General features: G+C 45.4%; 2 protein-coding genes across 6 annotated transcripts in view; one reads left to right on the forward strand and one right to left on the reverse strand.

Annotated features, from left to right (window-relative positions):
* adat3 (adenosine deaminase tRNA specific 3) overlaps positions 1 to 16,713 on the forward strand; it is a 70,437-nt gene that overhangs the window by 27,294 nt on the left and 26,430 nt on the right. The window contains exon 1 of one of the 3 annotated variants that reach the window (XM_070875859.1): positions 4,207 to 4,225. The exons of 1 other annotated variant lie outside the window; for it this stretch is intronic. The gene's annotated coding sequence lies outside the window, so the exon portion shown is untranslated. Of the gene's footprint in view, positions 1 to 4,206; positions 4,226 to 5,997; positions 6,263 to 16,713 lie in introns of those variants that run through there. One more of the 3 variants, XM_070875854.1, reaches the window with a different exon arrangement.
* The window catches only part of osgepl1 (O-sialoglycoprotein endopeptidase-like 1), a 32,860-nt gene that overhangs the window by 9,819 nt on the left and 6,328 nt on the right, over positions 1 to 16,713 (reverse strand). Inside the window, exon 1 of one of the 3 annotated variants that reach the window (XM_070875849.1) lies at positions 3,409 to 4,046. The exons of 1 other annotated variant lie outside the window; for it this stretch is intronic. In XM_070875849.1, the coding sequence (XP_070731950.1) occupies positions 3,409 to 3,602 (194 nt within the window). In that variant the 5' untranslated portion in view covers positions 3,603 to 4,046. Of the gene's footprint in view, positions 1 to 3,408; positions 4,049 to 16,713 lie in introns of those variants that run through there. One more of the 3 variants, XM_070875850.1, reaches the window with a different exon arrangement.

Genomic DNA, 16,713 nt, shown 5'->3' on the forward strand with positions numbered 1-16,713 from the left:
CACAATGAAGCATCTAGGACAAGTAAATTAAAAAATGATATTTCTTTAAATTAACCTTAATAAACAGTGATCTAGCAGTTGAGCACTTGAATTCAAATATGTCATAAGTTTGAGTCACCTGCTGCCATTTTCATGCAACTCCAAAAAAAAAGGATAAATAATTTACATCTCAGCAAAGAAAAATCTGCTCTGTACTAAAAATACCTTCTGATCATGGAACAATCAGAAGGAAATCTATGGCTCACTCTTCCAGCTGAAGGAAATGCAATTATTTCCTTTTGGTCATCACAAGTTATAATTTTCTTCTTTTCTGCGCACGAGAACGAAACTAAAACGTTGTCTAAAGTTTATCCACATAAACTTATTTTAACATTTATTTTGTATACATTATCTAAGTTATCCACATTATCTAAGCTATCTTTAAAGCAATCAGAAGTTGACATTCATTTGCAAAACTGGAATAAATATTTTGACCAAACGGAATAGGGAATTATTACAGACGTACAAGTGAAAAGGATATTCATTCCTGGTATTTATTTTAAAAACTAATGTTATGCGCTTTGACGTATAGGGCTAGAAATTCATTTTTTGGTGAAAGCGGTATTTTTGCGCCAAAAATACCGCTTGCATGCCACTAATGCTACAAGGCCTAAAATTCAGGCTTCAATTTGCGCAGCAGTAAAAAGTGGGTGTTGCACGAGGATTTGCGGCGCAAACCATGAATTTTCTGTAACTTTACTCTGAGGTCGATACTGCTGCGAGAGAGAATCATAGAATCATGGGCGTTTACAGCACGAAAGGAGGCCATTTCAGTTCATCGTGTCCGCGCTGGTCAACAAGAGGCTATCCAGCTGAATCCCACTTTCAGCTCTAGGTCCATAACCCTGCAGGTTACAGCACTTCAGGTGCACATCCAAGTACTTTTTAAATGTGATGAGGGTTTCTGCCTCTATCATCCTTTCAGGCAGTGAGTTCCAGATTCCCACAACCCTCTGAAGAAATTTCCCCTCAAATCCCCTCTAAATCTTCTACCAATTACTTTAAATTTATGCGCCCTGGTTGTTGACCCCTCTGCGAAGGGAAATAGGTCCTTTCTATCCACTATATCTCAGCCCCTCATAATTTTATACACCTCAATGAGGTCTCCCCTCAGCATCCTCTGTTCCAAGGAAAACAAATCCAGCCTATCCAATCTGTCCTCATAGCTAAGATTCTCCACTCGCGGCAACATCCTCATAAATCTCTGTACCCTCTCCAGTGCAATCACGTCCTTCCTCTACTGCAGTGACCAGAACTGCACGCAGTACTCCAGCTGTTGCCTAACCAATGTTTTACACAGTTCAAGCATAAGCTCCCTGCTCTTGTATTCTATGCCTCGGCTAATAAAGGCAAACATTCCGTATGTCTTCTTAAATACCTTATTTATCTGGCCTGCTATCTTCAGGGATCTGTGGACATGCACTCCGAGATCCCTTTGTTCCTCTACACTTCTTAGTGTCCTACCATTTAATGTGTATTCCCTTTCCTTGTTAGCCCTCCCCAAATGCAATACCTCACACTTCTCCGGATTAAATTACATTTGCCACCGTTCTGCCCACATAACCAATTGATTGATATCTTCCTGCAGTCCGCAGCTTTTTTCTTCATTATCAACCACACAGCCTATTTTAGTATCATCTGCAAACTTCAATCATACTCCCTATATTTAAGTCTAGATCATTGATGTATACCACAAAAAGAAAGGGACCTAGTACTGAGCCCTGCGGAAGTCCACTGGAAACATTCTTCGTCACAAAAACACCCATCAACCATTACCCTTTGCTTCCTGCCTCAGCCAATTTTGGATCCAACTTGCCACTTTGCCCTGTATCCCATGGACTTGACTTTCGTGACCAGTCTGCCATGTGGGACCTTATCAAAAGTTTTGCTAAAATCCATATACACTACATCACTGCCCTCATCAACCCTCCTCAAAAAATTCTATCAAGTTAGTCAGACCCTTAACAACTGACTGTCCCTGATTAATCAGTGTCTTTCTAAATGTTGATTTATCTTGTCCTTCAGGATTTTTTCCAGTAATTTTCCCATTATTGAGGTTAGGCTGACTGGCCTGTAATTACTCGGTCTATCCCTTTCTCCTTTCACAAAGGTACCACATTAGCAGTCCTCCAGTCCTATGGCACCACACCTGAAGCCAGAGAGGATTGGAAAATGATGGTCAGGGCCTCTGCTATTTCCTCTTTTGCTTCGCTTAACAGCCTGGGATACATTTCATCCTTGGGAGGGGGGAAAACAGCAAAAATGTTTTGCAAAAAACATAAAATAAAATATCACAAAACATTCACAAGACACTTAAGTATCAAATCGCTGAAAAAGAATTTAAAAAATTTAAACTTTTAACTTTCCTTGTTTGCAGTTCTTCATACCTACTGCTATTCCAAGGGCTGCAACGCAGGTTTTTTCCTGAAGTTTTTTTCCCTACGCAGAATACTGAGCCTGCTGAGCCAAATTTTTGGCAAAAATGCTATTTTGAGTGTTGCACGGCGGCGATCCTCTCCCGAGCAGTATTTAAAAATCGCCACCGCTGCAAGACTTCCCCCAATTTTCCACCGCACCGTTTTCTGCCAAAAACAGCAAAATATTGCAAAAAAACCAGGTGGAAAAGTGGCGAACTTTTAGCCCATACTGTTTGAAAAAATAGAATTGATTTATTCAAGTATCAAAGGGAACATGTTGGTAATGGTGTAGGTGCCCTGCTTTTATCAGGAAAAACATGACAATTGTTCACATGTCAGACACAAGGCTCCCAAAGAAAACACTCTACTCGGAACTCCTTCACGGCAAGCGAGCCAAAGGTGGGCAGAGGAAACGTTACAAAGACACCCTCAAAGCCTCCCTGATAAAGTGCAACATCCCCACCAACACCTGGGAATCCCTGGCCAAAGACTGCCCTAAGTGGAGGAAGTGCATTCGGGAGGACGCTGAGCACCTCGAGGCTCATTACTGAGAGCATGCAGAAATCAAGCACAGGCAGTGTAAGGTGCATGCAGCCAACCAATCCCACCCACCCTTTCCCTCAACAATTATCTGTCCCACCTGTGACAGGGACTGTGGTTCTAGTATTGGACTGTTCAGCCACCAAATAACTAATTTTTAGAGTGGAATCAAGTCTTCCTCGATTCCGAGGGACTGCCTATGTGATGATGATGCCCTGCTTTTATCAGGAAAAACATGACAATGTGAGATAGTCAGCGATTACACTTGGAACAACAAATATAGTATCAATTATGATGTTTGAAACTAATTAAGGGAGTAAATATATTAAATTTCATTTAAAGAAATGTATCTGTTTCCTAATAGCTTTATTTTTAATTACTAGTGAAAGCATTTTTTATTAGGAATACTTACTTGAGATGAATTTCTTTTTGAGAATATAGGGCTTCTCCTAAGATTTTCCCTGTCTCGTCCACCACAGCCGCGCCAGTGTCATCGCAGCTGGTTTCTATGCCCAGCACCACTCTGGGCTTGCACTGGGGCTGAGCCGGGAGCCCGCGGGCGCTCACACATCTCAGCGCCCGGAGGCGCAGACAGTGGGTTCCCATGGCAACGCAGGTCGGCGCGGCGTTCTATTTCGGAAGGAAAGGGCGGGAAGAGCAGCAGTAAAACTATTCGAAGAAAATGCAGCCGGGCGATGCCGAGAGCGGCTTTACAGCATGAGAGCACCATTTAATGTTAACACCGTCAAACCAAAATCCAATCAGATTGACAACAGGGCGGAAAAACAGCCGCAAAACCTCCCGTAAAACAGAGCAGGGGGCCCGGGGATTGTGTCACAAGGATATCTTCCCCCAGCTCCAGGACCAGCGCAATTACAGTTCCGGACTTTCGAATATTCCGCCTCGCAATTAAATTCTTCTTCACAATTTCCAGGGGTCATATTTGCTCAAACGGGTGTCCAAATATCTCCAATGGCGGATAGTTTTAAAGTAGAACTTGATGAATATGCTGGATTAAAATAGGATGTTTATTAATTAATTAGCGCCTGATTTCTGGAGTTTGATCAGGGACGGAGACTCCATGAGAGCAGAGCAGGCAATTCAGAATAGCATTGAGCCTTCAGGCTCCCAACGCTCCCGCTTTGGGCGGGAGTATCCCAGAATGGTTTCCCGAGTAACGGTCAGCGCACGCGCAGTGCCCACTGTCCCGGCAGGTCTGGGCCTTTCAGGTCTCTGGTAGTTTGAGAAATACTGCTTCAATGTTGGGAGTGAGGACGATGGTATTGGGTCAGCGTCGCCTGGAAACTCCGTGTATTATGGGAGAGCCACGCAAACTGAGGATGGAGAGAGAGAAACATGAACTGGGGAGGAGGGAGTTGGCCTAACATCTGTGATTGGGAAAATGTTGGAGTCCATTATTAAAGAAGCAGTAGCAGGACATTTAGAAAAGCAAAATTTGGTCAGGCAGAGTCAGCATAGATTTATGAAGGGGAAGTAATATTTGACAAATTTACTGGAATTTTTTGAGGATGTAGCGAACAGAGTGGATAAAGGGGAACCAGTGGATGTGGTGTATTTGGACTTCTAGAAGGCATTTGACAAGGTGCCACATCAAAGGTTACTGCACAAGATAAAAATTCACAGGGTTGGGGGTAATACATTAGCATGGATAGAGGTTTGGCTAACTAACAGAAAACAGAGAGTCAGGATAAATGGTTCATTCTCGGGTTGGCAACCAGTAACTAGTGGGGTGCCGCAGGGATTAGTGCTGGGACCCCAACTATTTGGAATCTATATTAACGACTTGGAAGAAGGGACTGAGTGTAACGTAGCCAAGTTTGCTGACGATACAAAGATGGGAGGAAAAACAATGTGTGAGGAGGACACAAAAAATCTGCAAAAGGACATAGACAGGCTAAGTGACTGGGCAGAAATTTGGCAGATGGAGTATATTGTTGGAAAGTGAGGTCATGCAAAAAATCAAAGAGCAAGTTATTATTTAAATGGAGAAATATTGCAAAGTGCTGCAGTACAGTGGGACCTGGGGGTACTTGTGCATGAAACACAAAAGGATATTATGCAGGTACAGCAAGTGATCAGGAAGGCCAATGGTATCTTGGCCTTTTTTGCAAAGGGGATGGAGTATAAAAGCAGGGAAGTTTTGCACCAATACAGGGTATTGGTGAGGCCACACCTGGAATACTGCGTGCAGTTTTGGTTCCCATATTTACGAAAGATTATACTTGTTTTGGAGGCAATTCAGAGAAGGTTCACATGGTTGATTCCGGAGATGAGGGGGTTGACTTAAGAGGAAAGGTTGGGTAGCTTGGGCCTCTACGCATTGTAATTCAGAAGAATGAGAGGTGATCTTATTGCAAGGTATAAGATTATGAGGGGGCTTGACAAGGTGGATGCAGAGAGGATGTTTCCGCTGATAGGGGATTCTAGACCTAGGGGGCCTAATCTTAGAATAAGAGGCCGCCCATTTAAAACTGAGATGAGGAGAAATTTCTTCTCTGAGGGTTGTAAATCTGTGGAATTCGCTGCCTCAGAGAGCTGTGGAAGCTGGGACATTGAATAAATTTAAGACAGAAATAGACAGTTTCTTAAATGATAAAGGGTTATGGAGAGCAGGCAGGGAAGTGGAGCTGAGTCCATGATCGGATCAGCCATGATCGTATTAAATAGCGAAGCAGGCTCGAGGGGCCGTATTGGCCTACTCCTATTCCTTATGAAACACAAATTAGGGGGGAACACAAACTGGAGAGGGAGGGAGGGGGAACACAGACTGGGGAGGAAGAGAGAAAGAAACTGAAGGAGGGGGGAGAGAGAAACTGGGGAGAGGGGGAGAAACAAACTTGGGGAGGGAGGGAGAGAGAAACAGAAACTGGGAGGGGGGGGAGGAGACATAGAAACTTGGAGGGTGGGGGGAGAGACACAAACTGGGGAGGGAGAAAGAGAGAAACACAAACTGGGAAGGGAGGGAGAGAGAAATACAAACTGGGGAAGGAAAGGAGAAAGAAAAACACAAGGAAGAGAGAGAGAAACTAACTGGGGGAGGGAGAAATAAACTGGAGACAGGGAGAGTTCATGTCAGCCTGTGATGTGTACTACATAGAATGTACAGCACAGAAACAGGCCATTCGGTCCAATAAATCCATGCCGTTGTTTGTCCTCCCACCCCTCTTTATCTAACCCTATTAGCATAACCTTCTAGTATTGTTGGAACAGCATCCAAAAAGAGAGGACCTGGGCTAATGTTTCAGGTAGGAGCCCACCGATCTGCCTTTTCTCTTTCCAGATGCTGATTGACTTGCAGATTTCCAGCATGTTAGAAATCAGGGATGCCTAAAAATGTATAAAATTGATACGAATGTATAAAACTAACACGAATGCTGTATTTTAAATTGTTGTTTTGAACTGGAGATGAATTGTCTATTCAGGATCTTAGAAGTGCTAATGTATTGGTACCCTGCTGAGATGTTAGAGCATTTTGCACTATGACAACCATTATCTGTGGTTTTCAAGCTAAAGCTTTAGTTTTGTTTATGTATCTTTAAGACAATTTGTTTCAGAAAGACTTAGAATGGATGGAAGTTGAGTGAGTTAATGTAAACATGTTGCTACAAAGGAGATAACGAGCAGTTTTCTGGTTTGGGTCTCATAGTTCAAAGAGTAGAGGGCTAAGGCTTTGTATTGACTGTACCCGAGAGAATAGGGACAGAGAGAGATTAAAGGATTTCCACAGGGACAAACTCTGGGACAGTATAAACAAGAACATGTGGCCAAGAAAATCAGGAGACATCTTTAGGGTGGGTTGTTGAAACAAGAATAGAGACAAAGAACTAGAAGCCTTACTAGATATTAAGTTTTTAGGGAAACCTCTATCGGTCATCTCTGAAAATAGAATAAAGGTAGCCTCCTCAAGGTTGCTCTCATAGACAGTGTGAGGAGAGAGCGGAATAGAAGTCAAGCTAGTCAGACACTCTTCCCATGAGTGATCTCATGCTTTACCGAAGGAAGCTCTAGACAGAGAAAGAGACTGCAAGCCAGAGAACTGCTTACGTGCGCCAGCTGATTGTCCGATCGGAATCGGTATCAACTACCTGTTACGGGTGTATGTTTTTGCTATATAGCTAATGTGTTATATTCCGTCTGATTTTGTTTAATCAGATTAAACAATCTGATTAAACAAAATATATCCACCAGATTGGTTTACAGTTGATCCTGATTATTGTGAACAGAGATAGCCTTAAACTTGGCTATTTCTAACAAGCATTTGCAGACTTTCTTTCTATTCACCTCTTCTTTGGTATCAGCACAGCTCCTTGGAAATTTGATGCGAGTAACACACTGACAAAATGTTCGTGCACCTCTTGCAGTTCCACTTATTTTAAATATACACATTAGCGTTATAGAAACATTTACCATTCCAAGCTACCAACAATATATGTCCATGGGTTTAGAGAAATATAACCTATTTGGGATTACCCCAGCTTCTAAAAACACACTGGAAAACCAGATCTATTATTAGTTCTCAGACCAATTCTTGAACGTTCTTCCTAAAACGTTCATCATCATCATCATCATCATAGGCAGTCCCTTGGAGTCGAGGATGACTTTCTTCCACTCTAAAAGTGAATTCTTAGGTGGCTGAAGAGTCCAATGTGGGACCTGCAGTCTCTGTCACAGGTGGGGCAGAAAGTGGTTGAAGGAAAGGGGGGGTAGTGAGCCTGGGTTGACGCACGCTCCTTCCGCTGTCTGCGCTTGGTTTCTGCTTGCTCTCGTCGATGAGACTTGAGGTGCTCAGCGCCCTCCCGGATGCTCTTCCTCCGCTTTGGGCGGTCTTGGGTCAGGGAATCCCAGGGAAAAATTGCACTTTTTGAAGGAGGCTTTGAGCATGTCCTTGAAGTCTTTCCTCTGCCCACCTGGGGCTCGCTTGCTGTGACGAAGCTCCGACTAGAGCGCTTGCTTTGGGAGTCTCGTGTCGGGCATGTGGGCAGTGTGGCCTGCCCAACAGAGCTGATCGAGAGGGATGAAGTACAAAAGCAGGGAGGTCCTGCTGCAGCTGTATAGGGTATTGGTAAGGCCGCACCTGGAGTACTGCGTGCAGTTTTGGTCACCTTACTTAAGGAAGGATATACTGGCTTTGGAGGGGGTACAGAGACGATTCACTAGGCTGATTCCGGAGATGAGGGGGTTACCTTATGATGATAGATTGAGTAGACTGGGTCTTTACTCGTTGGAGTTCAGAAGGATGAGGGGTGATCTTATAGAAACATTTAAAATAATGAAAGGGATAGACAGGATAGAGGCAGAGAGGTTGTTTCCACTGGTAGGGGAGACTAGAACTAGGGGGCACAGCCTCAAAATACGGGGGAACCAATTTAAAACCGAGTTGAGAAGGAATTTCTTCTCTCAGAGGGTTGTGAATCTGTGGAATTCTCTGCCCAAGGAAGCAGTTGAGGCTAGCTCATTGAATGTATTCAAGTCACAGATAGATAGGTTTTTAAACAATAAGGGAATTAAGGGTTACGGGGAGAGGGCGGGTAAGTGGAACTGAGTCCACGGCCAGATCAGCCATGATCTTATTGAATGGCGGAGCAGGCTCGAGGGGCTAGATGGCCTACTCCTGTTCCTAATTCTTATGTATGTTCTTATGCATGCGGGCAGTGTGGCCTGCCCAACAGAGCTGATCGAGCGTGGTCAGTGCTTCGATGCTGGGGATGTTGGCCTGAGCGAGAACACTGACGTTGGTGCATCTGTGATCCCAATGGATTTGCAAGATCTTGCAGAGGCAGCACTGGTGGTACTTCTCCAGCGTTTTTAGATGTCTGCTGTATATAGTCCACATCTCAGCTATATAGGAGGGCGGGTATCACGACTGCCCTGTAAACCATAAGCTTGATGCCAGATTTGAGGTCCTGGGGCTAGACTTTCCCTAAAGCCCCTCACCACCCGATTGTCGCCCAGAAACACTGCAAAGGTTCTGCAATTAATGCCGGCGAAAATTTCCATTAATATTTAAGAAATACCGCCCGATGAGAAAACGAATCTTGCACCAAGATTCTCAGCAGTTTCTCGGCGGTTAAAGCTGAAACTAGGGAAAACGGGCGGTTCTTACCTGAATAGACAGTAAGTATTTAGTCCGAGGCTGCGCTTGGGCCTAGGGAGGGGGGGAAAACTCAAAAAATATTTTTTCACTTAAAAAAAAAAGTTAAAACAACATTCTCAAGATAGTTTCAAAGGTAATCGCCATTTTAGAATTTTAAAAATAAAAAATACCTTTAACTTACCTTTCTTTGCAGGTTACTCACCTACCACCCTGTTTCAGGCTGCTTCTCGTAGGCGGTTTCCTCGGCGATCTGTATGGGTCTCCGTTGAGGCCAGACTTCGAACCTGGCGCTTTTCACGGTCGTGCACGTGGGCAGTTTGCTCCCCGGCGGTCTTTTCGAAATGTGGGCAGTTCTATTTAAAAAAAGTAAGGGGGAAACTCTCACCGGGTGGTTTCTCCTCCAAAAACAGCTGTACCGTCAAGAAAACCGCTGAAAATGAAGGCGAAAGTCTCCCCCCAGTCTTCAAACACTCTTTTCCTCAGGCGACCGAAGGCTGCGCTGGCGGTGTTGGACATCGTCATTGATGTCTGCCCTTACTGACAGTAGGCTCGCAAGGTATGGAAAATGGTCCACGTTGTCCAAGGCCTTGTCGTGGATTTTGATGAGTCAGGTTGGTGGAGGACCTTTGTCTTATGGATGTTTAGTGTAAGGCCCTGCTTTTGAACGCCTCGGTGATGGTGTTGACGATGGCTTGGAGTTCGGCCTCCGAGTGTGTGCAGTCGCGAGCGTAGTTCATTGACAGGATGGGACGACCTTTGATCTAGCCTGGATGTGGCGAAGGTTGAACAGATATTTTAAATACACACATTGGTGTTACAGAACCATTTACCATTCCAAGCTACCAACAATATATGTCCATGAATTTAGAGAGATATAACCTATTTGGGATTACCCCAGCTTCTAAAAACACACTGGAAAACCAGACCTAGTATTAGTCTTCAGCTCTCAGGCCAATCCTTGGACGTTCATCCCAAAACTTTACTACTTTCCTCACTTCCATTGAGAGCCTTTTCAACCTTCTTTCCACTGTTCAGTGGCTGTTTCTCCTCTGTGAAGCCCCTTGGTAAATTATCTACAGTAAAGCATTACATAAATATAAGTTGTTGGTCCAAACCAAGTCTGAAATATGTATCTTTCATATACATACATATCAGCATATACTCACACATTAGGAGTGCAGTAGTGTAGTGGTTATGTTATGTTACCATGACCTAAAGAATAGATGGTGGGTGGAGAAAGCACAGGAGTTTCAGCAGCTGTCCAACAGCCATGATGTGCGAGGATTCTTCACCGCAGTCAAGTCTACCTATGGCCCAAACACCCAAGGCCCCACCTCACTGCTGGCCAAGAATGGGGAGTCACTCATCAAGGACATCGAGGCAGTCAGGACCCACTGGAAGGAGCACTTCGAAGATCTCCTTAATCGAGACTCTACCTTTGACACGAGTGTCCTCGACTCCATCCAGCAGCATGCTACCCTCCACCATCTCAGGAAAACCCCAGCCCTGCACAAGGTAGAAAAGGCCATCCGTCAGCTCAAGAACAACAAGGCATCGAGAGCAGATGGAATCCCCGCTGAGGCACTAAAGTACGGCGGAGAGGCATTATTGACATGAATCCATGACCTCATCTCTCTCATCTGGAAGGAGGAGAGCATGCCAGGAGATCTCAGAGATGCAGTAATCGTGACCATCTTTTAAAAAGGGGACAAGTCCGACTGCGGCAACTACAGAGGAATCTCCCGGTTGTCAGCCACTGGGAAAGTCATTGCTAGAATCCTCCTCAACCGTCTTCTCCCTGTGGCTGAGGAGCTCCTTCCGGAGTCACAGTGCAGATTCCGTCCTCTACGGGATACAACGGACATGATCTTTACAGCGCGACAACTGCAAGAGAAATGCAGGGAACAGCACCAACCCTTGTACATGGCCGCCTTTGATCTTACAAAGGCCTTTGACACTGTTAACTGCGAGGGACTATGGAGCGTCCTCTTCCGTTTCGGCTGCCCCCAAAAGTTTGTCGGCATCCTCCGCCTGCTCCACGATGGCATGCAAGCCGTGATCCTGACCAATGGATCCACGACAGACCCAATCCACGTCTGAACCGGGGTCAAGCAGGGCTGTGTCATCGTGCCAACCCTCTTCTCGATCTTCCTCGCTGCAATGCTCCACCTCACACTCAACAAGCACCCCGCTGGAGTGGAACTAAACTATAGAACCAGTGGGAACCTGTTCAACCTTCATCGCCTCCAGACCAGATCCAAGATTGTCCCATCCTCTGTCATTGAACTACAGTACACGGACGACGCTTGTGTCTGCGCAAATTCAGAAGCTGAATTCCAAGTCATCATCAACACCTTCACTGAGGCGTATGAAAGCATAGGCCTTACACTAAACATTCGTAAAGCAAACCAACCTGACCCCGCCACAAAGCACTGCCCCCCCCCCCAGTCATCAAGATCCACAGCGCGGCCCTGGATAACGTGGATACTTTCCATACCACTTTCCATACCTCGGGAGCCTATTATCAGCAAGGGCAGACATCGATGACGAGGTTCAACACTGCCTCCAGTGCGCCAGCACAGCCTTCGGCCGCCTGAGGAAGAGAGTGTTCGAAGATCAGGTCCTCAAATGTGGCACCAAGCTTATGGTCTACAGGGCTGTAGTGATACCCGCCCTCCTGTATGGCTCAGAGATGTGAACCATATACAGTAGACACCTCAAATCGCTGGAGAAATACCACCAACGATGCTTCCGCAAGATCCTGCAAATCCCCTGGGAGGACAGATGCACCAACGTCAGTGTTCTCGATCAGGCCAATATCCCCAGCATCGAAGTATTGACCACACTCGACCAGCTCCATTGGGCGGGCCGCATTTTCCGCATGCCGGACACAAGACTCTCAAAGCAAGCGCTCTACTCGGAACTCTGACACGGCAAGCGAGCCCCAGGTGGGCAGAGGAAACATTTCAAGGACACCCTCAAAGCCTCCTTGATAAGGAGCAACATCCCCACCGACACTTGGGAGTCCCTTGCCAAAGACCGCCCAAAGTGGAGGAAGAGCATCCGAGAGGGCACCTCGAGTCTTGTCGTCGAGAGCATGCAGAAAACAAGCACAGGCAGCAGAAGGAGCGTTCGGCAAACCAGACTCCCCACCCACCCTATCCTCCAATGACTGTCCCACCTGCGACAGAGACTGTAATTCCCGAATTGGACTGTTCAGTCACCTGAGAACTCACTTTTGGAGTGGAAGCAAGTTTTCCTCGATTTCGAGGGACTGCCTATGATGATGATGTTACTGGACTAATAATCTAGATAATACAAGCAAATCCCACCTTGGCAGTTGGAGAATTTGAATTCAATTTTTAAAACTCTTCAAATAAAAAGATGGTATTAGTAAAAGTGATCATGAAGCTATCGGATTGTCGTAAGAAAACCTGACTAGTTCACTAATGTCCTTTAGGAAGGTAACTGGTCGTCCTTAACCCTTCTGGCCTATATGTGACTTTCGTTCCTTCGTCGTCGCTGGGTCAAAATCCTAAAACTCCTTACCTAACAGCATTGTATGAATTCCTTCACCACATGGATTCACCACACAGTGGTTGTTGTACAATGTGTTTTAGTACCATGATTTTCCATCTGATGTGTATAACCTGATACAGATATGGCACAGTCTACCATACTACAAAGTACAGTGGTAGAGCCACAAACTGAGTAAGTAATTAGCAAAGATGTTACTTCTGGTTTTAAAGGAAAATCACATCTTGGACATTTGTTTAGAACTCCAGTTTTCTGTGTTGTACTTTAATTTAAGAGCAAGATATGTTTCATGTAACCTTTTAATAGTCCCTGTAAAGGAGCTTGATTAGCTTTTTGACTTATTCTATCATTCAATTTATGTGAAATCCTATGGTTTGGAACTTAGCTAGTTAAGCCACCAGTCACAGGGGAGAGATTGAATTCCCTTTGCAGGCCTACGTGTCAGCTCACATAACACTGGCAGGAAACACAATATCATCTGACAACTCATGCTCACATATTGGCACATGTTTATCATTAACAGTACAGGGGCATGCAGCTACATTTGACTGGAAACCTTGCCATGTGTAACCAAACCTACTTAATTGCAAAGCGTTATAATCAAAATGTTATTTTGCAGATGGGGTGGGAGGAGTTGGCTTATTGTCAAAGCTTTGCTTGATTCAACAGTGGAAAACTAAACAGTCCATCAAATGGTACACATTTGCTGTAATTCCCAATTTGATAAATTCTTCGCAGCTGTGGATAGTATTTCTCGCAATATGTAACAACCTGCTCAGCCCTTTCATTGTTTACTATGTTGGGAGTAATGCCTACCTAAGTAAAATGTGAGCTACTATAAATATACTTCGAGTTGTCAATTTGACAGGTGGACTGAAGTAATTTGAGTTGCTTCAGTAAACAACAATTATTCCGGGATGTTTTCAATATATTTTAGATCTGTGAGAATCTTTCCAGTATATTTTTGCCATTTGCGACTTCTTCCAGCACACTGTAGCCATTTGAAAGTCGCCCGAGGCCATTATAGCAATTTGGAAGTTTTCCCTGTGCATTGCCGTTATTTGGGAGTTTCTGCTGTGCACTACAGTCAATTTCATTTCGCAGCTTATTTATGTTGCATTGCAGCTGCAACCCTATAGTCCATTTCTACTACCTGGGTATAATTTTATTTATAGATTTAAAATAAATATGTTGCAGTGAAAATTTAGGAGACCTGGGGCTAGACTTTCCATTTACATCGATATTGCCCATTTCTGCGTTAGTGGTTGTATTTTTCGGGATTACCGGAATATCGCCCATTTTAAAAAACGCTAATTTTGCCTTTTTAATTTGGGCAATAGCCGTAGCGATGTGAAATGGGCAATAGCGATGTATTCCGTTGTGCAAGGCCGGCATCCATAGCAACGGTCGTTCTGCGCATACATGTTTTTTTAGGTGATTAACTTTTCCCGCGATTCATGAGGTCAGGGGTCATCTACGCATGCTGAAAAGACTGAAAGAGAGAGAGAGAGAGAGAGAGAAAACATTTCAGTCAAGGCAAGCAGAAGAGAAAATTAAAAAACCTGATAGTAGATAGTACAATGGAGATGGATTATGTGGAGCCGGGAATGAGTGATGTTGATGAGGTGGCAGAGGAGGACGAGGGAAGTGATTTGGCGGAGGTTAGTGGGAGAAGGAGAGCTAAAAGATTCTCTGATGAAGCGAATGCTGCCCTGGTCCACGAGGTGGAAACTCGGTGGGCCCAATTAACCCGGGGTGGTCATGGGGAGCCCCCTCTCCCCCGTGTATACCAGAGGATATGGGCGGAGATAGCCGAGGTTGTTTCAGCGGCGGCCCACGATGTCTGAGTGCCACAAGCGTTGGAACTACCTGGTTGGGTCTGGAAGAGTATGTATTAAATTTATAATTGCAGTGACGTAATGACTTATTAATTAAAATGTAAATCTGCCGGATTGTAATGAAGCTGGTATTCTTGCTGTCATGCGTTAGTTCCTAACCATGATCTTATTAAATTTATTATCCGACCGTAGATATAACTAGGCATTCAATTGCATACAAAGCGGATTAGCATATAACGTTAACGATGAATAGCATGGGCGATGCCTAATTATGGATTATCTGTGTGTTCTGTGTTGTGTAATAGTAATAGTATCCAGTACCGCCCTCCTGTATGGCTCAGAGACATGGACCATGTACAGTAGACACCTCAAGTTGCTGGAGAAATACCACCAGCGATGTCTCTGCAAGATCCTGCAAATCCCCTCGGAGGACAGACGCACAAACATTAGCGTCCTCGTCCAGGCTAACATCCCCAGCATTGAAGCACTGACCACACTTGATCAGCTCTGCTGGGCAGGCCACATAGTTTGCATGCCAGACACGAGACTCCCAAAGCAAGCGCTCTACTCGGAACTCGTCCACGGCAAACGAGCCAAAGGCGGGCAGAGGAAACGTTACAAGGACACCCTCAAAGCCTTCCTGATAAAGCGCGACATCTCCACTGACACCTGGGAGTCCTTGGTCATAGACAGTCCTAACTGGAGGAAGTGCATTCGGGAGGGCGCTGAGTTCCTCGAGTATCGTCTCGGAGAGCATGCAGAAATCAAGCGCAGGCGGTGGAAGGAGCAAACCAGGCTCCCTTCCCACTCTTTCCTTCAACGACTATCTGTCCCACCTGTGACAGAAACTGTGGTTCTCGTACTGGACTGTACAGCCACCCAAGAACTCATATTAAGAGTGGAAGCAAGTCTTCCTCGATCCCGAGGGACTGCCTATGATGATGATGAGTAATATCTGTAATATTACCTAGGTAATTAGCTTATGCCATGACCTTGTCACCTTTGTAGAGGAAGATATCTAAGAATAGAGCTGAGCAAAGGCGGAGGGCCTGCTGATCTTTGCCAGTTAACAGAACTGGAGAAGCGGGCCTTAGCACTTGTTGGTGTGCATAATCGTTTGGCCACCCGTGGTGGTACTGAACCCGTTGTTGTGCCATGTGAGTAATGTATAAACCATTGGTGTTTAAAAAAATTTAATGCCATTTCAGTATAATATATGATTGATGTAATGTTATGTAATTAATGATGGGATCATGAAATATCATTGTAATGCCATGCAGACTCAGTACTATCATGATGTTTATTATATGTGACATCTGTTGGTGATATTTATTGCAGTAGTGTTGCTCCTCGTACATATGCCTGCGCAGCGTAAGCATTCTCATGTCACCCTGGCTTCTTCTAACCTCAGTTATGTTTTCTAGGTCCCCTGGCTTCCCAGGAGCAATCCAGAGATGTGGAGGCCCCTAGAGCTTCACCATTTCTCATCCAAGTAGTGTTGACCACGGAGGAGACCAGTGAGGAGGATGATTAGCCTCAAGCAGGCTGCTCTAATGCTCCTGCGGCCCGTCTTCGTCAACTCATGAAGTAGAGGGGCCAAGCATCTTGCAGCAAGGCACTCCAAGTGGTCCAGCGCCTACGCCGACCCCGCGGAGGTTGGTTCGGCAAGGTAGGCATGCTCAATGACAGGCGGATGTCAACCTGGACATGGTCTCACTGTCAAGATCGAGCGTCGACATTGTTCGAGAACTCCTCCAGGCAATGGGTGGATTGACTCGTCATGTTGCTGCACTGACTGCATTCCTTTCGGAAGACATGGTGCAGATGGTTGCGGCAATGCGGAGAATGGCCAATTCCATCGATGGCAAGCGGTAGTCTCGGGATACGGCACTGCACCCCAAGGTGCCGTACCACCCATGTCGACAGATGCGAGTCAGGAGGAAACAGTTGCTTCTGACTCAGAAGGCGTTTCTTTGGAAATGTCCTCTTCAGCTTCACCAGAGATTGTGACTCTGCCACCATCACCACCCCCCCCACCCCCCTCACAGCAGCAGCGCTCGGGGTGCCCTGCTGCAAGACGGCTTGGTGTCAATGTGGGTAGAAGGGGGAGTGTAAGTGGGAAAGGGGGAGTTCACACCCAGGGGGGGGAGGTAAAGGCAAAGGGAAGCATGGCCGCAGGTAGGGGAGGGGAGGGACATTATTCTTGTTTTTGTATTGTTCACTTTTG

This window comes from Pristiophorus japonicus, chromosome 3 (genome assembly GCF_044704955.1).
Source record: "Pristiophorus japonicus isolate sPriJap1 chromosome 3, sPriJap1.hap1, whole genome shotgun sequence".
Taxonomy (NCBI): domain Eukaryota; kingdom Metazoa; phylum Chordata; class Chondrichthyes; family Pristiophoridae; genus Pristiophorus; species Pristiophorus japonicus.